At 41.6% G+C, this 24,725-nt stretch overlaps 2 protein-coding genes across 3 annotated transcripts; one reads left to right on the forward strand and one right to left on the reverse strand.

The window, feature by feature from the left end:
• Window positions 1-1,546: 1,546 nt before the first annotated feature.
• LOC113733018 (pleiotropic drug resistance protein 3-like) lies at window positions 1,547-14,135 on the reverse strand. Of its 2 annotated transcripts, none has more exons than XM_072081006.1 (24): window positions 13,434-14,135; window positions 12,941-13,064; window positions 12,294-12,379; window positions 11,446-11,530; window positions 10,811-10,970; window positions 10,648-10,724; window positions 9,784-9,837; window positions 9,592-9,682; window positions 9,173-9,357; window positions 8,805-9,086; window positions 8,138-8,451; window positions 7,767-7,927; window positions 7,575-7,678; window positions 6,768-6,924; window positions 6,555-6,683; window positions 6,373-6,446; window positions 5,149-5,481; window positions 4,755-5,045; window positions 4,371-4,454; window positions 4,139-4,272; window positions 3,346-3,573; window positions 2,805-2,976; window positions 2,167-2,421; window positions 1,547-1,991 (listed from the first exon to the last, which is right to left on the reverse strand). In XM_072081006.1, the coding sequence occupies exons 1-24, from the start codon at window positions 13,814-13,816 to the stop codon at window positions 1,725-1,727; spliced, it is 4,230 nt and encodes a 1,409-aa protein (XP_071937107.1). In that variant the 5' UTR covers window positions 13,817-14,135; the 3' UTR covers window positions 1,547-1,724. The 2 variants fall into 2 exon arrangements, with proteins under 2 accessions (XP_071937107.1, XP_027114926.2); XM_027259125.2 differs by having other exon boundaries at window positions 9,173-9,474; window positions 13,434-14,134.
• Window positions 14,136-18,088: 3,953 nt separating this feature from the next.
• Window positions 18,089-21,574, forward strand: LOC140036458 (uncharacterized). Its single transcript, XM_072077882.1, has 2 exons — window positions 18,089-20,479; window positions 20,561-21,574. Exons 1-2 carry the CDS (start codon window positions 18,089-18,091, stop codon window positions 21,572-21,574), a joined length of 3,405 nt encoding a protein of 1,134 aa, XP_071933983.1.
• Window positions 21,575-24,725: the final 3,151 nt, after the last annotated feature.

Raw genomic sequence — 24,725 nt, forward strand, 5'->3', positions numbered from 1 at the left:
GTAACAGAGTTTTCTTTTAAAAAGTTGATTGGTATTAGAATACCAATCAATTAGGAGTCAACGAGAAAAGAAATCGTCAGACAATTTTTGTTTTTTCCATCTGGTGTGGTGGCCAGAAACGAAGAGGGGAACGTTTGTACTTTTGGCTTTTGACTTTTCTTGCCTTTTGGCAAAAAATTGGGAAGAAAACAACGAAAAAGCAATAGTCTTCTTCTTGTCTTTTACTTTTTCTCTGTTGATCGAATTTTTGGAGACAAGAATTGACTGATTTTCCCAATTCTTTTCGCATGACTTGTTTTCTACTTATGGAGAACTAATTTCATACTTCTAGTCAAGGAGGCAACTGAAGATTTGGTTCAATACAACTATGAGATCTAAATTATTTTAATTGCTTCTTTCATTCATTGGTATTTGTATGTTTTTTGCTTTTAATGGTTATAGCTACTGTGTATGATTGAATAGTTGCGTAATATTTAATTATTCACATAGTTTATTTGTTAATTGGGGGTAGTTGAATCCGTAATGTTGAATTACTTTCGTCCCGGTAGCAACTGGCATAATTAGATTTATGTTAGGGAAACGTACAAACTAATTTAAATAAACACTCGTAACGTGTTTATTGATTAGAGTAGCGTTTCTATAGTTCCTAATGCAATTGAGAAATTAAATTCTATGGTCGTACCTAGGATTATTCCCAAATTAGGGAAATAGTCAATGATCGTACATTGACTATCGAAAAAGTAAGAAGAGACTGACTGTCAGATCGTATCAGCAGTTAAAAACCTACTTATTAGTGAATGTCAGGATTATATCTGAATCAATGATCAGTTGCCTGAACCATTTCTGAAGTATACCCTTGGCTAGAGTTTTCCCAATTATTTTTCTCAATTAATTATTTTTCGTAGTTGATTTATTTAGTCAACAATTCATTAACAATTAATTCTCAAACCCCCGTTCGTCTTAACTTGAAAAGGAACGAACTTTTCCCCAGTCCCTGAGGAGACGACCCTACTTGCCACTGTCGACTAGTTAGCGAATTCTGTCAATTAATCAATTTTGGATATATCGGATTAAGCAAACTCTTTAGAGTCAGGGTAAATCAAGTAACCCATTGCACATCCAGAGTCCCTGCTCTAGTACCTGGAAGTGCTTGTCGACTGATTTTGGTGGTAGTTAGGTTTTTATTATTGTACAGATTCGGCACATGTCAATGATCCAAGAGGTTTTAAAGAAATTGCAAGCCTTCAAAAGGAGGAAAATCAGGATTCAACGAAGACGTGATTCCTGTATATATCACTGGAAAGCACAAATGGAGGAGGGTGAATATGTTGATGATTTGAATCCCATCCCTGCGAAGACTGGTGTCTGACCCAAGAAGTATTAAGGAATTTGCCAGCCTTTCTGTTATTTCGATGACAACCACATATAGGCCAATAATTATGTCGTGGAAAACCTAGAGAGGGCATGCGAGTTTTTTGTTGTCTCATCTCACTGTCCGCCTCTTCTTCTTCTAGAACAATTTTCCCCCAAAACAGGAAAAGAAATGGAGAAGAAGAAATAAAAATACTAGTGCTATACGAAAAATTTAAAGGGACAGTGTGTTATGCAAAAACAGCAAGATTTAAACTTCTTGAATAACACAAGAAGTTTTCTATTATTTTGGTTATTGCTACATTTTAAGCTTACAAATATATGATCTGCTGAGCCCAAAATTGTTGTGTATTTCACCTCTTCTGAAAGTTTAACTTCCCTATACAATATGCAAATAAAGTTGCAAAAACAATCGGGTACAAGGCCAAAACCACGGCCACAATAGGTAGGCGATTATGGTGAAATCCAAAGTAATCATTCAGAAATTTTGCTACAGTTTTAGTTTCTTCAAACACCTCAATCTCCTTCTCGATGTCTCCGTACTGTGAAGTGAGCACACCATTAAGCGTCCACGATGTAGGGATTATATAATAAAACCAAATCCACCACTTCGGAATTTGCTGCAAGTTAAAGAAATAGAAACCTCAAGGCTAGCAATAAAGAAGAAGAACAACTATGGAGAATTCCACACCTTGTTCTAGTTTGTTATATCACAGATGCCTACGCTGGAGGATTAGCGTACTAATCATGAATTGGGTTTTCCTGGAAGTTCTTAGAGATGAAAATGGTACTTACCGGTCGAGGAACTAAAAATCCAGCAAAGAGGTTGAACATTGTATAAAAGGTCGACTGCAAAATGGCAGCCACCGGAAAGCTTGGAGTGATTGCAATCAGGAGCATGCCCAGATAATTGAAGTACAACAACGTACAAAACATTGTATAGAAGTACCAGAAAACCTTATAAGCTGACCAATAGTACCCAATCATGGGATATGTGATGATTGTATAGGCAAGGGATTGGGCAAGGATATAAGGAATCTCTACCGTTACCTACAAAATTTGACATACGAACTTGAACGAATAAGTACTTGTTAAAGAAGAAAGTTGCTCTTAAAGTGAAAAATTCAAGTACTTGGAAGTGAGTGCTTATGAAGTAGCCTTTGCTCCATTAATATGTAGCCCATAAACTTTATGTCTGAATTCTTTTCCTTACTCTTTATGTTCAGCATAGAAAACATGCATATAACACGGTTTGAACTTAAAAACCACATATATGATTAGCCTAAAACCCGCATATTGGAGGGACTTGACAATTGACATAACTTTCACTGAAGCACAAACATAACCATGCGAGAGCAAGTTTGTGCAAAACTTTCAGTAAACTTGAAACAACAGGTTCATTTTTGTTTTTTTGTTTCCCAAATTTAATTTACCTGTGCGAGTGCATAAGCCCATGAAGCATACATTCCTGCAAATCTTTCTCGATAAAGGACACTGCGCTCTGTGCTGACATATGGTAAAACCGAAGATGAATTATTTATGCCACAGAACAATACAGCGCTGAATATTGCACCAAGAATGTTAAATAAGCTTTGCTGATTTTCCCTGCAAAAGGAAAAGAAATGATAAATCAGAATCCGGTTAAGTCAGGTAACCAAATTATATGATTAAGTTCTATGATCAGACCAGAATCCAATTGTTCATTTGGGTTAGATTGGAACTAATTTTGACAGAAATATCCATGCATAGATTATTGGACATAAGTTATACGTGTACATAGTAAACTATGTACTACAGTTATCTCAGTGTATTAAACCAATAGTTGGGAGACGAAAAAAGTTACAATACCAAATCAAGGGCGTAGTTAGATGAATCGATTTTTTACCATTTATCAATTAATAGAAATCCAAGAGCTGAAAACTTTCCTTCAAATATATCACAACCTGTCAAAATATTTTTTTTTATACAACTTACAGTTTCTTGCCTTGACGCCAGAACAGTGCACCAAATACCAGAGATGTAAAGACCATGTGAAGAAAGCGGTTCAAGTTGTATGAAGGACTTCTCCAGTAGGACCAATATTGTTTCCAGAGGCAAGCTTTGAACTGTCCCCATCCATTTAGTGGAAAACGGGTCGGGAAATGCAGAACTTTTGAATCAGAAGGTGGAATGCTGAGTCTGTTCACTAGTTGTCTGTTATCCCTGTAAAGAAAGTAATGGAAAAATGAGTTCGAGACAAGCTTTTGTTGTGTTCAAGCCATCTATGACGTAAAAATCAAGATAGGGGAATCCATGATGTTTTTCTGAATGCTATCTCTATTTCTTCCCAAAAACTGAAACCAAACACCCTTAAAAATTGTGGCAAGAATCTAGTTCATAAGGAACTATTTCATATTAAGTCTTGCGGACTGTAAAAGCAGAACAAGTTGCTTTCTATAGTAAAATTCTGGCAAATATATGATCGCAAGTGCATAATTTGACAGCAAGAAACACATGCTAGAAAACGGTTGCAGATTTAGGCATTCATGTACACTAGAAGCTTCCGATACCAACACTTCCATGACATCATTAGCAAGCATTTTCTACATGCATCATCTCCATGATTGTCTAATACATACTGCATAATCATCCGATTCTGACGTTGAAGCTCTTCTCATGGCTATCTAGAATATTTGATATGCAGATGATTCATTTCATTTACAAATTATCTTAGTAACCTAAAATGGCAGCAAATCCTATAAGACTTATTCTTGGCAGTTAGACTCACTGGTACAAAGTAGAATTCCGGTAAATCTGAGCAAAGTCTATATCAAGTTCAGCTTCAGAAGACGTAGAAGTGACCTCTAACATCCATGTTGCTGGATTATAGTTGTCTTTTATCTTTGGCACACCTGAGATTCCCTGTTACAAATTTCAACAAACAGTCAAAAGTCAATCCTCTTATGGCTAACTACGTAAGGATAAAACTGAAAATTTAGTAAAATTGTGTGACAAATTACCTCAAAATAATCAATAACTTTACTGGATTGTGGACCCAATGGTCCTGCATATATGATGCTCCCTCCAGATTTCAACAGAAGTAGCTGCAACATGTTTAAGAATTATTCTAACTAAAAGCGAGACGGCCATTCAAAATCCCAAACAGAATACCAGGGCTTGGTGTTTCTTCATTTGAACCTTAGCTAATTAGAAGGAATAATTTCTTAACTACTCATGAGGGTTATAATCTCTCATCCAACTTTACCAAGTAAGAGTTCTTCAGTAGAGAACTCTGGAGAGACAGAAAGTTGGTCCCTTGCTTTGCATCAAGTATATTCCTTGGATAGTATATTCAAATAAAATCCTATGAAATTTCAGTTACTGTGTCGTAGGTTTTCATTTACCTCATCAAATGATTCAAATATGTCTATACTTGGTTGGTGGATGGTGCAAACAATTGTTCTTCCAGTATCAGCCACATTTTTTATAGCCCGCATGACAATTGCAGCTGCTCTTGCATCCAATCCTGTTGTCGGTTCATCCATGAAAATAATGGAAGGGTTTGCTACTAGCTCCACTGCAATTGTAAGTCGCTTGCGTTGCTCAGTTGATAAACCACTAACTCCTGGAATGCCGACTAGAGAATCTTTGATACCATCAAGCTCAATGGTTTCTAAGACTTCTTTAACAAAGTCCTGTTATGATGCCACAACAATGTCAGTGGAACGGTATGCAGATAACAGAAAAAGCGAACTTTATTTATTTGTTTATTACTATCATTTTGTTGAAGTGTCATACAGATTTAGTTTTCGAATCAATCTGGGAATGCAGGCGTAGCCAAGCAGAAAAAATGACTGATTCCTCAACAGTTATTTGCGGTGAGTGTATGTCTGTTTGCTCACAGTAACCCGAGATTCGTGCAAATGTCCTCTGAACTTTGGGAAATCCTCCAATCCTTATTTCTCCTTCCACGTAGCCACTAGTTTTTCTACCAGCAAGAACATCAAGAAGAGTGGTTTTCCCTGCTCCACTAACGCCCATAAGTGCAGTAAGAATACCAGGTCTAAATGCACCAGTAATATCACAAAGTAGTTGAAGCTTTTCCTTTGTGTAACCATGCTCCTTCATTCCCTGAAAACAACTCCAGATTATCTAGTTCTCTAAATATAAACATATTGTAGTGTATATAAAAGACTGAACAAACCAAAAGAGCGTCATGGTAAAATCTGAACAAGTCTTCCAAGTGTTATTTCCGACCGAAGTTGTACGTACATCCTTTCCGTAAATAATTTCTAGATTGTGCTCATTGTAACATTTTTTTGATGCCAAGATTAATCATATGAAAATTTTATAAAGGTAAACCTCAAAGGAAACGAATTCCTAACATGGCTAGTTTTAACTTGAGGGCCAACTAGAAGATGAAGTTGCTCAACATGTTATCGTGCTTCTTATTGTTCAGTAAACATGCATGACTAAGAGAAATTCATCCTACTTCAGGCAAATGACTATGCTACGATCCAATCTGTCTCCTGCATTGCTTGCAATGATTTAGAAATAATAACAACTGCATAATTATGAAGTAATATGAAATAGATTGACCGGAACATTGAACAAGGAAGTAGTTTTGACCTTTAAATGTAAGTACTTTGCATATAAGCAGCATAACAAACACTCAAGAAGACCAATTTGATTGTCAAGAATTTAAGATCATTGATATGTTTTTTAAATTTCTTGCAGTTGATAGTGCATGATTAGATTCACATTTAGCTTCAATGCACCAGGGAAGAAGCAAATAAGGACATATTCTTTCTCGTTCTCTTTGCTATTTACCAAGTTTCCTTCGTTCTTTAAATTAGTGTACCTTATTAATTAAAATTTGAGAGTGAAATAAAACTGAGATGATTAAAATTCTCTGCTTTCTGGTGTCAATACTGCCAAATTATATTCATCTTATTAACACTTGTAATGCACTTGTATCATTCTCATTTGCCCGAAAAATTGGATGAGTTGCAGCATATTTACCCCTGGGGTATCAATGTAGTATTGTAGATCTTGAAATACCACAGAAAGGGGTTCAAAAGGCAAAACCATTTTTCCTGCAAAATGAGTAAAAAGAACTAAATTAGTGCACTATATAACCAAAAAGATAACAATATTAATCATATATAAGATAGAGTTAATGTAAGAAATGGAAAATGCCCGACCTTTGCCAGATTCTGTTGTGGTGTTAGGATTGCTTTCTGAATTTTTCATAGTGGCTGTGCGAATGGGCTCACTGCTTTCTTTCATTTGAGAGAGCTTTTCGTTTGAAATGATAGCACGAGTAACAGGACCTGCGTGCACCTTGATCAGTGAATAACATGTGGATGATGTTGATCCCTTCTACATCTTGATGTCATCAGAAAAGATGAACTTACTATTTAAGAAACTTAAGGCCAAAATGAAACCGATATTGAAGAGCAATGCAAATCCCAGCAAAGCACCAACTGAAATCCAAAAAAACTTCCCATCAAAGCTTAACCCCCGACTTTCTAGTGTTTTTTGTCCCATTGTCATGTTTGATGATGGCAGAACCTATCAACAACAAGAACGAAAAGCAGTTATATCAGAGAATGAATTGCAGATTAGACTGTGTTCCATTTGGCGGATGACCAAATAATTGTAGGCGATCGCAGTTATCCGCATACTGCAGTAAGGATAGCAGGCAGGAAGAAAAAAATAAAGATGATCAAGATATGTTCATAGAAGACCATCAAACTTGACATGTATTATAGGTGAAAACTGAAGCAGGAAACTGATAGAAGTGAGAGATGTCACAAAAAACAGAAGTGTACCATTAATTGAGTCGCAAGTATTTTAAGCCATTAGAAAATTTAGTTTACCAAGCTAAAAATGCTACTTAAATCATTATTTGTCATTACATGTCAGAAGATTTTGCACTGACAGTCAAAAGAAAGCCTTTAATTTGAAAATGCAGGTGCCAAAGATAATGTTCAACAGCTGTGCCTTGAGTACCCAACATGCTAGCCCAAACAATAATACCTTTAATCTTCCTAAATGGACAACTTGTAAATGTAACACCAAAAAAACAAAAAATGATGGCTGTAATGTATTTTAATCTCTATTCGGTTGAACATATATTTAACGAAATTGCCAAAGTAAGTACTGATATTTCTGTGGAGAAGGTGTAAAATTGCAATGAACCTGGGAGATAAAGAGCTTACTTTTTGCCATCTTGGGGCAAGAAATTCATTTAAAGCAAGGCCAATCTCACCATATGTCAATGGACAAACCCAAAAGCCCCATCTTAACCAAGCTGGCATTGAGGCTGCATTTAACTCCACAAGTTAACAACCTTTTACTAGCTAAAGTAAGTATTGCAATTAAAAATGAACTGAAAAGGATTAAGCGCTTACTTCTTGCGATAATGAAGCCACCAAATGCCAGGGAGAATAACATTGATAAGCTACCAACTGCTGTGGAAGTGATCACATTTCGACAGACAGATGCAATGAAACGGAACATGGATATTGACGACAAGTGCATGGAAAACAATAAGATTAGTTGGCGGAAGAACCTGTAAAGTAATGTTAAGTAGTCAGAACTTGATTCCACATTTTCATGATTTGAGTGACAAACTTGGTAGAGAAATCTAGATATTAGCACAAAGTTGCAATGAAAGATTGTTGGTCTGTCAGATAAACAATAATGATTCTTCAGTAATTGGAAATCTATTTGCTGGATCACCCCACAGATTACAGAAAGCACTCTTGTAACCGCAATTTACCTGCCAACCTCAGGAGTATATCCAATGACATAATAAGTCAAGGATGTCCAGACCACAGCTTCCAACAATGAGAAAGGAACCTTAAGAATTGCAGATGGGATTGCATATGCCCATGCAGGGTAGAAATACAGCTCTCTTTGTTTGTAAAAAATTGAGAGTCTTGCAACAGTCAGTGATAACTCTGGAAATCCATCAACAAGAAGGATGACAAGAGCATAAAACAAAGCTCCCAAGTAATAATTTGCATGGAGAACATCAACGCCCATTCTTGTCCGTAGAAATACCGTCATGGCAACGGATGCAATTATAACCAGCTGAAACATGTGGTAAATGATATTATACATATAAGGAGATATAGCAATGGAAAAGGTAATGTACACTGATGCAGCTAGGGAGACAACGATCTCTTCCCAGTTAGCTATTAAGTGATTATGAGGAAATTGACAATTTAGCACACAAAATGTAATTCATTATACTTCACGAACCAGAGAATGTTTGAAATACCCATTGGAAGAATCATATTGATTGAAAGTATCTTCTTATTATTACTGTTTATCCAAAACTAATTAGAACCATTTGGCGGGGATATAAACCACTTGTTTTGTTTTGAATACTATGGTACTGGGTTGTGATTTGATTATGTGCACAAAGATAACAATGTGCTTACCTGCACAGATTTGAAAATGTAAATAAAAGAATTTCTTTTCATAAGAAGATACTCTCTCGACATGCATGCTCTGAAAAGTGTCCATTTAGGAATGGAAAACTTAGTAAAGCTTATAGCATCATTCTGGCTCTTGGACTTGGAAAATACCCCAGAAACCTCTTCACTGAGCTTCTTTCCATAAACAGATTCTTTAAATTTCCTTGATAACAAATCAACAGAGTTGTAAATGTACGTTGCACTGTCTCTGCACCAGTACTGAGCTTGATCTTTTCTTGATATAACCTACAATGGAACCAAGAACTTAATTAATATTAGCTAATTGGTCAATGGGATGTAAAGAAAATTAAGAGGAGACATGATTAACTCACCTCCTGGAGAAAATCTGCTACTCCTTTTCTTTCAGGACACCTAAATCCACAACACTCAAAAAATTCCAGAACACTTGTTCGAGGCCCATGATAGACAATCTTCCCCTCAGACATCAAGATGATGTCATCAAATAGATCAAATGTTTCTGGTGCTGGCTGAAGAAGTGATACAAGTATAGTAGCATCTGTGATATGTGCAAGCTGCTGAAAGTAAGCAACTATTTGATATGTGGTTGAGCTATCCAAACCATTTGATATTTCATCCATAAATAAAGCTCTTGTAGGGCCAACAACCATCTCCCCTGTACAGTAAGTGGTCGCAAAATGTTCTCTTGATACTAAAATTTTTTCTTCTATTAATCATCACAGTTTTCATATGAGGTGAGTGTTCTGTAGATTAAGAGTGGCCATAAAGTTACCTGTTGTCAGTCTTTTCTTTTGGCCACCAGAAATACCTCTTCTCATGGCATCTCCAACGAGTGTATCAGCACAAATATCAAGACCAAGTATCTGAAAAGAGATCCATGGTCTCATCATCATTAGTCATTCATTTTTAATTCAAGACTTAGAGTAAAGCATTTGAAGACTAAAACAGTTGAAGGATAGTGTACTTTCAGTATGTAGTCCGTCTGGAGAGTTGTTATTTGTCCTTCAACAGAAATTGCCTGTGTAAGATCAGGTTGAGATAAAGAAACATGAGACTTAAGCCCATCAGCTGTACAAGAATGATAAAATAATGTTCTTGAAGGCCATCAATATGGCATTAAGCTAAAAACTGCAATATGAGAAATAATTGTAGCAGGAAATTAAGAAAATGTTTTAGTGACAGTTATTTTGTTTACTCTATTTCTTTTTCATACTCTCAGACTAGGAAATTTTTGGATGGACATTCGTACGAGAATGATAGTTTGTTACTGCCATCCATATGAGTTGAAAAAGATTCAGGCCCACGCTTTGCTATAGTAGAGAATTGAATGAGGAAGTAAGAACCACTATGTTATTGCATTAGCAAAATAGTGAAAAATTGACTTGCAGAATTCCGCAGAGGTAAACCACGTCAAGTGAATGTGCATACTCTTAATGGCTCATGTCAGCTCTAGTATTTTTGCCACCCAAGTTTCCTAAAAAATACCAAAATCATACTTCCCTTAGTGGTTAAACCAAGTTTTGCCAGTTACTGTTCGAATTACTTTTAGCGGAAAGGTTGTCTTCTGAAAATAAAACTAAAGCTTGCGAATAAGAGATGTTTTGAGGTCTTGATTTAAAGACATTCCACTCTAGCCAGAACTGACAGATTGTGGAGTAAGTCATGGCACATTACGTCAATATGGGATTTATGCAGGCTGATGAGTTGTTTTTGAGGCAATCCAAGTCCAATTAGGCTCGCATTTATTCTTTCTTGCATCTGAATTTTGAGCTCTTGATTTAAAGACATTCTACTTCAGTCTGAAAAAAGTAAGTTACACTAAATTTACCTTCATGTATGTATCTGTGTCAGGATCCGGAAGAATTCCTGCTTCTTTTTCCCTTTTGCTCAGCTCAGTCATTATTGCTTTCAAAGTGGGGAACCTTATCAGCTCCATTGCATCACTGTAACACTTAAGATAGAGAAATAATTTTCTAAGTGCTGAAATATACCTGCTCTGCTTCCAACGCCCTGGCAACGAGATGAAAAGTCCAGTGTTTCCCGAACAGTCATTTCAGGGATATGCATGTCATATTGGCTTATGTAAGCCGAGGTTTTCTGAGGCACAAGTTCTGTCAATTTGTATCCATTGTATGTTATCTCCCCACTAACCTGTCACAATGAAAAACACAAACTAACATAAAGGCAAATGCCAAGTGTAACTTCATAAAGACATTAGACAATATAAGGTCCACAGGAGAATTCACATTGTCCTCACTAATATACTGAAACATGGCTAAATGTGCTGATATTGACTATTCAAGCATAATTCATGGTCTCAATGTGCAATCAACTCTTAAATTGCCAAAGAATGCAAAAGGCAGTGTTTCAGTGTCTTTTAAGTTCTAAAGATCTTTCAACTACTAGAGGTTGTAACAAGAGCCAGCTGAGTTCTCAACTTTAAAACTGTAGACCAAATTCAGTGCATGGAAGTGCACATATATCAAGCCCAGGTGATGCAATTATTGAAGTTCAATCCATTCTGTACACTTGCTCTATAATACCACTAAGGATTAGAGATCAGAAGATAGTGTCATCTCTTCCAGAGCTCTAGTCATCTCAATGAAGCATGGAGAAAGAGAAAGACCTTGAGAGATTTATCAAGATTTCCAGAAAGTGCTTTAAGAAGTGATGTCCTCCCACATCCTGGAGGGCCTAACAGAAGAGTCAATCTGCAATAAGAATATTACAAATTACAAAATATCAGAACAATTAATTTGACGAGCAATGAGATGGTCTTAAAGAGACCAATCTCTCCCCTTCTCCTTTCTTGAAGCATGATTGAGGAGTTAGCACTGAGAAACCATTCCATGAATGAAACAGCTTTGACGAATGAGAAAGGAGAATACCAGAGGATTCAAAAGTAGGGAACAACTATGATCAGTTAACCAGGCAGAAATTCTTGTCTATTAGTCAATACTGACCCAAAAGCTCGACTATAACAGATTTGACCTTTGTTATGAAATGAGATCTCACGCTTGCAATTAAAGGGAATAAATGGGAGACCAGCATACAAAGGAAGCCCCTGCCTGAACTATTGGTCAATGCAACAGTAGTTGACAACGTAGTCATAATTCAGGTTTTACTCTCACAATACACTCCAAACTTCAGATGGCACGTACAATAGATGTATATCTTGGTTTTAGAATGATAGTTGTTTCATTGTCATGAATGTAATGCAAATAAACCCTATCCACTGAGGGAACTATCAAAGTCATACAAGACCAGCTCCACAAAGAGGATTTAGAGGTACCCAAACAATCACGTATGGGTAGAAGATCATGCACTAGGTTTACAGGTTCATTTTCAAGTTAAAAAGAAGTTGCAGAAGTAAAATTGGAACTGGACTCATATCCAGTAAAGATAGAGAACTATGTAAATTGGAATTTAGCAACATGGTGCTCACTTAATTAAAATGGAATTTCTATTGTGTACCTTCCAGGCTTGATGACACCACTAACATCACTAACGATGCAGATCTTTGATTCTTGTGGCTTTAAACCAGGAATCCTTGCAAGGTCCTTCGAAAAAATAATGCATTTTTTCACAAACAGAATACAGAGACAATAATAAGAAAAAAAGGAAAAAAAATGATTATTGTTTTCTCTGTGATTTCTAATCTGGGAAGTGGAATTAAAGCATGAAAGAACAATTATAATCTTATTAACAAACTGAATTTTAATGCTTTTAAAAGCAGCTATGAGTCGACTGTTTAGATTAATTTGAAGAAATACTACTGTTCAATAGTCCTAATAAGTGCAGAGATACGAGTAAATGCAGAGTCATATCCACATAACAGGCGCAACAACGCCACTGTTCATATTTTGAAAGCAAAAGGAAGTGCGAATCCGTATATCAATATAAATCATGTTCTGTAAGAATAAGTAATGAAAAGACCCATAATGCATAGAAGCGACATTGTAACAACAAAAGATTGGTCAATTCACACCGGAATGTTCATGGGAACCTTATTGTTAACCCATTTTACTGGCAGCTCAGCACACTTTGCACAAAGCTTTTAATTATATCTCAGAGCAGAAACGGACACCTCCAATTCTACTTCAAGAGAATGCAACACTTACCAGAAGCATGCTTTTGAAAGAATTCCAAAGGGTTGGAAGAGGCTTTCCATACACAACTTGACATTTTGCTTCTATAGAGAGATCCTTGTACCTTACTTCCAAAGTGGGCAATTCTATGCCAGTACTGCAAGAACAATGTTGCAAAGATAAATAGAGTTAATTTTAACGCCAGAAAAGCTGAACAGGAAATACAGCTCTTAATCAACCCTCAGGGCTTGAAAGGAGAATCTGCAGCATCAGATTTCCTCAAACTAGCTTGCTGCAAATCGTGTTGACTCAGGCCAACAAACTTTAAGCAATTTTGAATTTACACTGCATCTCTTCATCCTTGATAATTGAAAACTAATGAAGGTATGAAATTAACAGCAGAAATTTTTATCTACATTTGTGATAGAGAAGTGGAATTTAGGTGCTCTTAAAGTACTTCCTGTTTTCAGTCATGTGAATTACTTTCAAATGAAGATCACATTTATTAAAAGGAGTGTAACCTTACTTGTCGATCCTCTTTCTCATTTTCTGCAATAAACGAAGGTTATCATGCTCAACATGTCTAATTAGCTTCTCAATGAACATCTGCCTTTCCAGAACACCAAGCTTAGTTACATCAATCACCCGTTTTCTTTTATCATCAGCCATATTTTCACCATTTTCATCAACCAAAGCTGATCTTATCCGTTCAAAAGTAGGCAGTCTCTCAATAGCAGCCCACTGCAGCGCAATTTCTTCATCAAGATTATCATCCCTTCCATTACTCAAGGCTGAATTGCTGCTGAAACTTGAGTTTTGGCACTGAAATGATGCTCTTAAGCTTCTTCCTAACTCTGAGAGCTCGATTCTCAGTGATTCTATATCATCTCTTCCAATTAACTCAGCCATTTCGGACACTCTTGTGTCACTTTAAACACATTTATCAGCAAACAAACAGAGAAAGTCACATGGATTTATAAAGGCCATATTTGGACCAAAAAGCTTGATGAGCCATTTAGGACACTCTTGTGGGACTTTAAACAAATTTATCAGCAAACAAACAGTGAAAGTCACATGGATTTATAAAGGCCATATTTGGACCAAAAAGCTTGATGAGGTATGCCAATATGTCACACCGTGAGGATCATCTTGAAGGTCAATTTCAACATACCACAACTAAACGATGTGCCACAAAGAACACTTTAAAAATCCAAAAGGAATCAATGAAAATCTTTCCTTCATTAAGAAGTTTATGAACTAAGGCTTCTTCACCAAGAAATAGTAATACTCCTAGTAGAAAATTAGGAATCAGACAGCTACTCCTAGTAGAAAATTAGGAATCAGACAGCTCTATCTGAACTCAAGTCCCCATGAGAGAATTAGTTGACTTTCATCTTAAAAAAATGTGACACTTCAACAACGCCTCCAGCATTGCCAACTTCAAATCCAATTGTCAAGAGATGGGTCTTTTTTTATTGAGTTAATTGAAGCAGAGAAATCATTATTCTATTCCATTAATCAGTACTGAGTCATCATATATATATCTTTGAGTTAATCAGAAGAACCATACAATCAATTGTACGTAACACCTTTTCTTTTATTGATTCCAGGGTCACATCCTTGACGGGATTTGCGAAAATTAACGATGATTTTTTGCTTTTTTTAATTTCGTCCCTCAGATACAAGCATACCGACAGGTACATGGACCAACATCAACTAGCTTAGGCATTGATTAAGTCCAGCAGGTTATAGATAAATGCAATATGTGAACATTAAATTGAAAAGTGAGGGAAAAAAAAAAGGTAATGGAGTTCCCAGTTTGGTAATGGTAACAGGTTTCATGGGCAAGTCCCGTGTGCCAGTCTTTCATCAGTTCTCTTCTGTTCTCCTGGATTCTTGGTGTAATCCAAATATTAAGAAAAAAGCTCAGAAACCTAGAAAGATACAGTGAATATTGTTACATAAGTAACCAACAATGAATCGAAAACCTTGCACCTGCATTTAGATTCAGAAGGTGTATAGTAGTATGTTATTTCCTCTAGCCGCCCTCCTCTGTTGAGTTGGGCTGTCGACTAGTGTAAGTTTAGATAATACGACTGGTATAGTTACATCAGACATGCACCAATAGCAAAGTTACATCAGACATGCACAGATATGACAGATCCAAAGAACAACATGATTATTGTCTCCATAAAAAGTTGAATTCCCAAAATGAGGTAGTAGTATTCGTATTTCAACTTTTCACTACATGCTTTTTTCGGTCCTCAATAACATTAGTCCTTTAAACAATTATTGTATTTTAGTCTTCATTATCGATCTATTTTTGCTCCAAAATTTCACCAGCACATCGCATGACTAGCATTTCCAACCAATTTGTCTTAGGTACGCTGGCCACTAAAAAAGATTTAAAATCCCTCTTCCTTGAACTGTACATAGGTCGTCCGGGTTCAAAATCTTGCACTTTTACTTTAAAAAATTCGAAGGATGTATCAGAGCATCCATCTTAATTTAGATGAGTTTTCCTTCCCTCTAATCTCTTATACAACCCAACTTGGTTCCCCTAACCTCCCCGAATAAAATATTATAGATGTTGATGATTGAAAGAAAAAATATGCGTAAATTTGATCAAGAATGTACTGTAAAAAACCAAAATGCGAGAAACCCACAAAAAGAAGAGTGAAAATATGAAGGATTACTTGTACTACCATGTTGCTATCCTTAAATTCCGATGGGTGGTTTCTTCTATGATTTCCTGTCCTTTGACATGGAACAGTGAAGTCCTTAAATAAATTATACGACGCGGACTAGATAACAAGTGCATCACATGTTGGATTCCTCAAGCAAGATTAATTAACTCCATTAATCCCACATCTAGATTAGGTATACTAAACCAAAAAAGACCGAAAAAAATAAATAAATAAAGACTGATCATAATCGATGCCGGATGGTCAACTCACGGACTCGTATTTATAATTGAGCTATGTTAATTAAAATTATCTAGAAATTCAAAGTTTTTGGAATTTACTGTAAAACTAATAAAAAAAACTGCTAAAAGAGAGATTGAAAATAGAGATCTATTTTCTATTATTTCAATTGATCAAGATTGTTCTTATTCCTGTTCTTGTTATAAAGAGAGGTTACAATACCTCTATATATTGGTAATACAAGATGAAAGGTACATGAATTTAGTACTTCAAGTACATCAATTGAATAGCTCTACAAATGAACTGAAATAATTCATTCAATGTACCAATGAATCTTGTGGAGCATTCATGAATCAATCTTCTTGAGAATACAAATGGACATCCACATATTTAGTTGTTTCGTAATAGTATTAATTTCTGTATAACTTCAATGTCTTAAATAGGTGATTTTGTGGATTAAGATCTCAAAATATGTATAGATTCACTGTATAGGTCATCAAGATGTGAAATTGTAGATAACATATTGCTGAATACAACTTATGGACAAATCGAAGAACATATAACCTCAAAAAACTTTCTGCCCGCAAAAGATATATACATAAATATTTAAACTAAATTATTTTACTTAATAAAAACATGTACAATTTTAGGAAAAACAAAAATAAAAAACAAGACGATGACTAATTTTATATTGTCGGATATAATGTCTTTGTTTTTTTTATTTGGAAAAACCAATTGAAATGTTTTTTTTTGTTTTTCCTTGAAAAAACTATTTGATGGTGTTGGGAGTTTAGCATCGAACCCTATTGATTTATTAATAACTTCCAAAAAAAAAAAAATTACAATGAGAGAAGCGATTCAACCTGTCTAACCTAGCTATTCCCTTTGTTAACTGAGGAGGGTATCTCCAGCTCGGATAGCGCTGGGGCCTTGTCCTGTGGTACCTCGGTTTCGACCGCCTCGGCCTATCACCATCGTGGATTGACTTCGGCCCAGTTACCGCCTCGGCCAAGGCTTTCCCTCACAAAGCCGAAGTGAAGTATAACGACCTGACAACCGGAGTTGTGGAACATGACCTCTGACACCTCTGATAAAGCTGCTCTGACATGCGCCGCCTGACACATGACTGTTCCGGCGCACCTTTCCGCAGAGCCCATCAAATCACCTTGATGCGCTGACCCTGCCAGATCTCTAGGGACCCGTGCCAGCAGTCCCTCTTTCCTGTCCATCCTCTATAAATACTCAAGGCTTCTACTGAGAAAGGGGATGACCAAATTTCCTGGTAAAAACCATACACTGATTCTCTCTATTAAGCTATTTTCCCAATCCCGAACTGACTTAAACTTCGGAGTTCTACCGGGGGATTCAGCCCCTCTTGTAATTTAAGCAGGTGACCAAGCCCGCTGTGACCTCTTCAGCTGCAGTGCTTTCAGCTCTCAGTTCACTCCAGCCGGTCAGAATTCACCTCTTCAATTGGCGCCGTCTGTGGGAAACGCGAAGACATCAGAAGATGAAGCCTACGTGTTCTAAGAGCAGGAAAGCTCTCACTATTGGTGCTGAGCAGAGTAATGCGGCTCAACAAGAAGATATTCCTGAAGGGCAGGAGTCTCCAAGGATCCAGCCCGCAAACGAAGAAGCCATAACCCGTATGGCTGAGTTTGTGACCGAGAACCCTAACATCTTTGAGGAGTTAGGGAGGTATCTTAAGAGACAAGGCAAGCAAAAGGCCGAGTCATCAAAAAGGAAGTCGGATGGATCCCCTGAAAGTTCGTCCGAAGAAGAGTTTGACGGGAGGCGCTTGAGCCGAAGTGCTTCGAAGAAAGCATTCTCCAAGGCCACTTCTAAGGTAGCCTCCCTGACCAGGTCATTGTCAAGAGGGCTCTTGGGCCGACGACCTGAGGAACCTCGACCCATGGAGAGAGCTGGGATGGATTACCAGAGGGCTCCACCCTTCACGGATGATATCAACGAGGAGAGGCTTCCTCCCAATTTCAAACTCCCCTCGATACCATCTTACGATGGCCGAGGTGATCCTGAAGACCACATTCATGCTTTTATCTCGGCCTTCCGCCTATATTGCATCCCTGACCCCGTCATATGCCGAGCCTTCCCAGTATTCCTCCAGGGGACAGCTCGAAAATGGTTCTAGGGTTTAGAACCTAGGAGCATTTCAACCCTGGGGGAATTAGTGGAGAAATTTCTTCACCGTTTTGTCTCCTCTCGACCTACGACCAGGACCTCGGCATATCTGTTGAACATGCAACAGAACCCGGGAGAGTCACTTCGGTCGTACTTCCAGAGGTTCCACGAAGAGAGCGTACAGATACCTAATCCCAATGAGCAAGTTACCATTGCTGCTTTTACCCATGGGCTCGTTGCCAGGGTATTCAATACGGGGATCCACAAGAAGTATCCCCGCACGCTTCATGAGTTGTGGTTGAAGGTCGAGAAGGGCATACAGGCCGAAGACCTCAACCGCATGAAGAAAGAGGTCCAAGCTGCCCGTCCGAGGGCTGATCCCCGAAGGGGAAAAGAGACTGGCCGAAGTGAAGTGGGGGCAAGGAGTGGCTTTCAAAGTCCCAGTCGAGACCGCCGTAGCGTGTTTGACAGGATTTCCAAAGGGAAGCCGCCCATCCCAGAGTCCGAGCTAACCCCTCTAAACACCACCCGATCCCGGGTGTTGTCCGTCATGGAACAGAACAACCTCGGGAAGGTCCCTCCCAAGATGTTCAGCAGCAGAGATAAGAGGAACTCGAACCTCTACTGTCTGTATCACCGGAATATTGGGCACGAAACCGAGGACTGCAACGACCTCAAAAGAGAGATCGAGAACCTCATCAGGCAGGGACACCTGAAGCAGTTCATCCGTCGAGGTGGAGGTCAGCAACGTAATGAACCCCGACGAGACAGCCGGGGTGATCAACGCCGAGACGAAAGGCGAACGTCCAGAAGCAGTTGCAGGCCTCCAGAGGATCCTAGGGAGACAAAAAGGCCTCCCCGAGACGGATCTTCAGGTCATGGATTAGGGTATGGACCCAACATAGCCGGGGTCATCAATACAATTGCCGGGGGTCCGACGGGAGGAGATAGCCAGAATTCCCGGAAGAGGACCTACAGGCAGGCTAACCCGGATCAGGCCGAGTCGAGCTCCCGCCTGTCCGAAGTGATCTCTTACGGATCCAGCGATCCTGTCCCTGCTGCTTCGAGCAGTCATGAGGCCTTGGTGATTGAGGTACTCACCAACAATTATATCGTTAAGAAGGTCTACATTGACCCAGGGAGTTCGGTGGATGTCATGTACCTCCGTACTTTCGAGAGCCTCAAGCTGGCCAGGGAGCGCATGACCCCGGTAAGAACTCCTCTCGTAGGGTTCGGGGGACACGTTGTGCATCGCGAAGGGATGGTGACCCTAACAGTGACCTTGGGGCATCACCCCCGTTGCCGAACCATCGCAGTCAACTTCGTGGTGGTTAAAGCCGACTCTCCGTACAACCTGCTCCTGGGCCGACCCACACTTAACACTTTACTAGCGGTGTACTCTACGTACCACCTGAGCTTTAAGTTTCCCACCCCTGCGGGGGTCGCCGAGGTAAGCAGCGACGTCTGCGCTGCCCGGGAGTGCTACCTCGCCACTTTACAAGCGGCCTCCCCATCAACCTCTGATAGAAGGACCGAGAAGAGGTCAGACATCCTTTCGATAGATTCCCTCGATCCTCAGCGAGCTGAGAAGCCCCCTAGGCTGGAAACTGGGGACGAGGTGGAAGAAATCTCCTTGGATCCCACGAAGCCAGATCAGACTGTCCGCATTGGCATCTGCCTGCCTGGCTTTGTCAAGAAAGGAATGGTGAATCTCCTCAAAGAGTACCGGGACGTCTTCGCTTGGGCCGCTAATGAGGTCCGCGGAGTCCCGCATCACCTCATGGTACATGAGCTGAATGTCGACCCTCAAGCACGACCGGTCAAACAGAAAAGGAGGCACCTCGGCTCTGATCGCAGCCGAGCTGTTGGTGAAGAAGTTGACAAGCTCCTACCCGCAAAAATAATCCGGGAGGTCCAGTATCCAACCTGGTTATCCAACCTGGTCATGGTCAAGAAGGACACGGGAGCCTGGAGGATGTGCGTCGACTTCACCGACCTCAACAAGGCCTGTCCCAAAGACTGCTACCCATTGCCCAAGGTCGATACCTTGGTGGACTCGGCAATGGGTTATGAGATCCTCTGCTTCCTTGATGCCTTCAAGGGGTATCACCAGATCGGAATGAGCCCAGAGGACCAGGAGAAGACGGCCTTCTACACCGATCAAGGCACGTACTGTTATACCACCATGCCTTTCGGACTAAAGAATGCCGGGGCCACATATCAACGCTTGGTTAACCAAGCCTTCAAAGCCCAGATCGGCCGAAATGTCGAAACTTATGTGGATGACATCCTCCTCAAGAGCCAGACGACCTCCTCCTTCCTGTCCGACCTGAGGGAGGTCCTCGATGTCCTCCGCAAAACACAAATGAAGTTGAACCCCAAGAAGCGTGTTTTTGGGGTCACTTCGGGAAAATTTTTGGGCTACCTCGTCTCGAGGCGAGGTATAGAGGCAAATCCGGACAAAGTGAGAGCGATCCAGGAAATGTCTCCACCTCGATCCATCCGTGAGGTACAGAGGCTCACAGGGCGGTTGGCGGCCCTGAACCGATTCTTATCGTAGTCAGCTTCCAAGGCGCTGCCTTTTTTCAAGGTTCTTAAGAAGGCCGACAGCTTCTCCTGGACTGAGGAATGCCAACAGGCCTTTGAGCAATTAAAGGAATACCTTCACCACCTCCCAACGCTCACTTCACCTCGTCCAAGGGACAGGTTGTTCCTATACCTATCAGCCGCGGTCGAAGCCGTGAGCGCCGTACTGGTAAGGGAAGAAGGTGTACAAGTCCCAGTCTACTACGTCAGCCGAGTCCTCCGAGATCCAGAGACCCGGAACACCCAAGCGGAGAAACTTGTGCTGGCCTTGATCCACGCTGCCCGCAGGCTCAAGCCCTACTTCTTAGCTCACCACGTCTGTCTGAGAACTGACCAACCCCTCAGGCAAGTCTTATCACGCCCGGAAGCTTCAGGGCGCCTTACTAAATGGGACATCAAACTGGGGGAGTACGACCTGTCTTACGAGCCTCGTACAGCAATAAAGGCTCAGGCTCTCGCGGACTTCATAGCCGAGCTCACTTTTGATGAGGTAACTGAACCCACTTCGGCTAACATCCCGGCCACCGCTGAGCCTCAGCGGTGGATTCTTCATGTGGATGGCTCGTCTAACAGTGAGGGTAGTGGAGCAGGTTTGCTCCTCGAAGACCCTCAGGGAGAGGTGTGCTCATACGCCCTAAGGTTTGACTTTGCCGCCTCAAACAATGAGGCCAAATATGAGGCAGTCATTGCCGGACTGCAGTTAGCTCGTAAGCTCGGAGCTACGCACATCTTGGTTTACAGTGACTCCCAACTCGTCGTGTGCCAGATACTGGGTGAATACGAAGCCAGAGAAGAGGTCATGCACCGCTACCTCTCCAAGGTCCACCAGATGATCGCACACTTCGAGTCTTTTGAAATCCAAAGGATACCGCGGTCGCAGAACAAGCGAGCTGACGCACTCTCCCGGCTCACCTCCACCTCGTTCTCCCACTTGAACAGATCGGTCCTCGTGGAAGTCCTAGCCGAGCCGGGATATTTAGAAGAAGTAGTGTGTCCCGTTTACCCCGGGGACACCTGAATGGGCCCATTGATCCGATTTCTCAGTCGGGGAGAGCTCCCTGATGACCGAGCTGAGTCAAGAAAGCTCCAGCGTAAAGCGGCTCGGTATGCCCTTCAACAAGATCTTCTGTACAAGAGGTCTTATCTCGGTCCGTGGCTACGGTGTATCACACCAGAGGAGGGCGAGAGGATCCTCCAAGATATACACGATGGACTCTGCGGTGCTCACGTCGGCTACAGAATTCTCGTCAAGAAAGCTCTGTTGTTGGGATATTTCTGGCCCACCATGAGAGTAGATACACAGATCATGGTCCTCAGTTGCCCTTCTTGCCAGTATCACGCCCCCGAGCACCACCAGCCGACCAACCTCATGATTCCCATCACCTCGCCATGGCCGTTTGAACAATGGGGGACTAACATAATCGGTCCATTCCCCAAGGCCCCTGGCAGTTACGCTTACGTGGTGGTGGCGGTGGATTACTTCACCAAATGGGTCTAAGCCGAGCCCCTGAGGAGCATCTCTGGGACAGCCGTTCAGAAATTTTTCTGGAAGAACGTAGTTTGTCGCTTCAGCCTGCCCCGGGTGGTCATCTCGGATAACGGCAGGCAGTTCGCTGATAATCCCTTCAAAGCCTGGTGTGAGAACCTTGGGATCAAACAACATTTCACCTCGGTTGGGCACCCCCAGGCCAATGGGCAGGCCGAAAATTTCAACAGCACTCTCCTCATGGCCTTAAAACTAGACTACATCGAGCCGGATCGTCCTGGATGGAGGAGCTCCCAAGTGTGTTGTGGTCCTACCGGACCACCCCGAGATCAGCAACCCAAGAGACCCCAATTTCTCTAACTTATGGGTCCGAAGCGGTCGTCCCAGCTGAGTTCATCACCCCAAGCCCGCGGATGGCAGCATACGCTGCCGAGTGAATGAAGAAGAGCGACGAGTTGACCTCGACCTCATCGAAGAGAAGCGCGATATGGCAGCGGCCAAAGTGGCCCTTTACAAGAATATCCTAGCTGGCTACTACAACGCACGGGTCAAACACCTACGGCTCAGTCCAAGAGACCTGGTACTCCGGAAGAATTCGGTCAGCCGAGCTGAACCTCAGGGAAAACTCAGTCCCAAGTGGGAGGGACCCTACCGTGTTGTCGAGTCCAGCCAAAATGGATATTGTAAATTAGCTTACCGAGATGGTTCTCGGGTGCCCCGAACTTGGCACGCCGAGAACCTCAGATTATATCACCCCTAAAGGGTATGTACTCTATTATGTATTCAACTAATCTGTTATTTCTTCCTTGGAATTATTTCATGCTATTCTAAGTGAAAATAAGGGGACAGAACCAAGTATATTAGCCGAGATCGAATAAACAAGAAGAGAAAAATTGAAAGTCATTGTATTAATGATAAAAACAAGTTACATAGTACCGAGGTCGGGTATGAACCCGTCACCTCGGCGACTTGATAAGCCTACCACCTACGCGCCCCCTGCTCCGGCTTCCTGGTTGTCCCCGGTTGCCTCAGCCTCGCCGCCTCGGCCATCGGAGCCGTTGTCACCTCCGCCATCACGGCCATCATCTTCGCCATGGAGTTCGGCCCCGTCCAGATCAAATTCAGACAGCCATTTGTTGAACTCCTCCTTCACCTCGGCCAAGTCCCTTCCAGTCCGGATGCCTTCGGCCATGCGGTCGAACAGTTCCTTGGTATCCTCATTAAAATTATCCTTGTCATGAAGGGACTCCAGCTATTCCGGAATGAGGAAAGGAGCTGCATCGTGAATTGCTGAGGTGTACCCGAACATGAAGCTCGGCAAGATGAGCTCGCCAAGATCCTTGAGAAAACCCTCTGATTTCCGGAAGGCCTCCAGCGCTGAGGTCCCGCTTCTTCAATGGCCGCCTTAGTGGACTTTTCCTCCTGAGCCCTCCTATCTTTTTCTTCTGCAAGGGCAGTCATCAAGGAATTCTTTGTAGCCTCGGCCTGTTCTCGCGCTGCCTCGGCCTTATCACGTTCCTGCTCGGTCGCCTTCAGTTTCTCTTCCAGCTCGGCAACCTTCTTCTCCAGCTCGGACGAAGGCTGATAGTTTTCGACCAGCCTGGTATAGCGTTGAATCAGCTCGGCGAGGAAAGCCGTGGTGGAGGCCCAGGAGACAGAGGCGCTTTGCATCAGTTCGCCTGGAATGAGCTTCCGGGCGTAAGTGTTATCCCTGGGCAGAACTGAATGGACCAGAAGCTCCTGAGCGGCCAAGGGATTCTTGCAGCGATCGTTCACGTTAAGATCCCACTCCGGACACCATTGCTCGCCGGAGTGCCTTTTATCCTCCCCGACCTCTTGTGAGGGCACGTTGTGAAGATTGAAAAGGGAGGACCCCGTCACTGGAACTACGGGAAATGCCGTTGTCCCCCTGCCCCGAGGTCGAGACGCTATAGTTATTCCTCTGATGGGCACCCCGACAGGAATTGCCGAAGTGCGGGAACCTTCCCCGGTGATTATCACGGGAGATCTACGGCTCAACGTGGCTGTAGTGGTTTGAGCTGGGGTCTTCTTCTTTTTCGGCCGAGTGGACGGCTCGGCCGGGTCCTTGCGCTTGGATGGCCTCTTGTTCACCCCGGACGCTCCCGCGGTGATCAGGTCGGAAACTTTCGTCACTGCGAAGCACAAAGGTAGAGTTAGTTAGAATCAAAAGAGGAAAAACAGAGTAAGGATCGAAGAAGTACAATGTTTTTCAAGCCTATTAGAATAGAATGGCGGACGATCCGGGCTGATGAGAGCTCGGCTGATACCGCCGTCGACAGGAACTGCCTCGGGAAAATCCCAGCAGTTGATCCAGAGGCCCAACCCTGTCAGCTTTCTGAAGTTGCCCTCCTCCAATTTACCCGGAGAGGTCTCTTTGACCGGGGTAGGGGGCCTCCACCAGAACCCTCTGGGGAAGTCATCAGCCGGGACAAAAATGAAGTTCCTCTTCCACTTCTTGATGGAAAAGGGTGCATCTACCACTAACTTCGGGACCTTGTTCCCGAAGTAGTACCATCCCTTTTCAGTCCCACTATTCTTGAGTGAGTAGCAGCGACGGAAGAGGTTGACTGTGGGAGTTATCTCCTGATGTCGGCACAACATTTGGAAGCCGACCAGGACCCGGATCGCATTAGGGTTGAGCTGAGTGATCCTCACTCCCCAA

Source organism: Coffea arabica, chromosome 2e (assembly GCF_036785885.1).
Source record: "Coffea arabica cultivar ET-39 chromosome 2e, Coffea Arabica ET-39 HiFi, whole genome shotgun sequence".
Classification (NCBI taxonomy): Eukaryota; Viridiplantae; Streptophyta; class Magnoliopsida; order Gentianales; family Rubiaceae; genus Coffea; species Coffea arabica.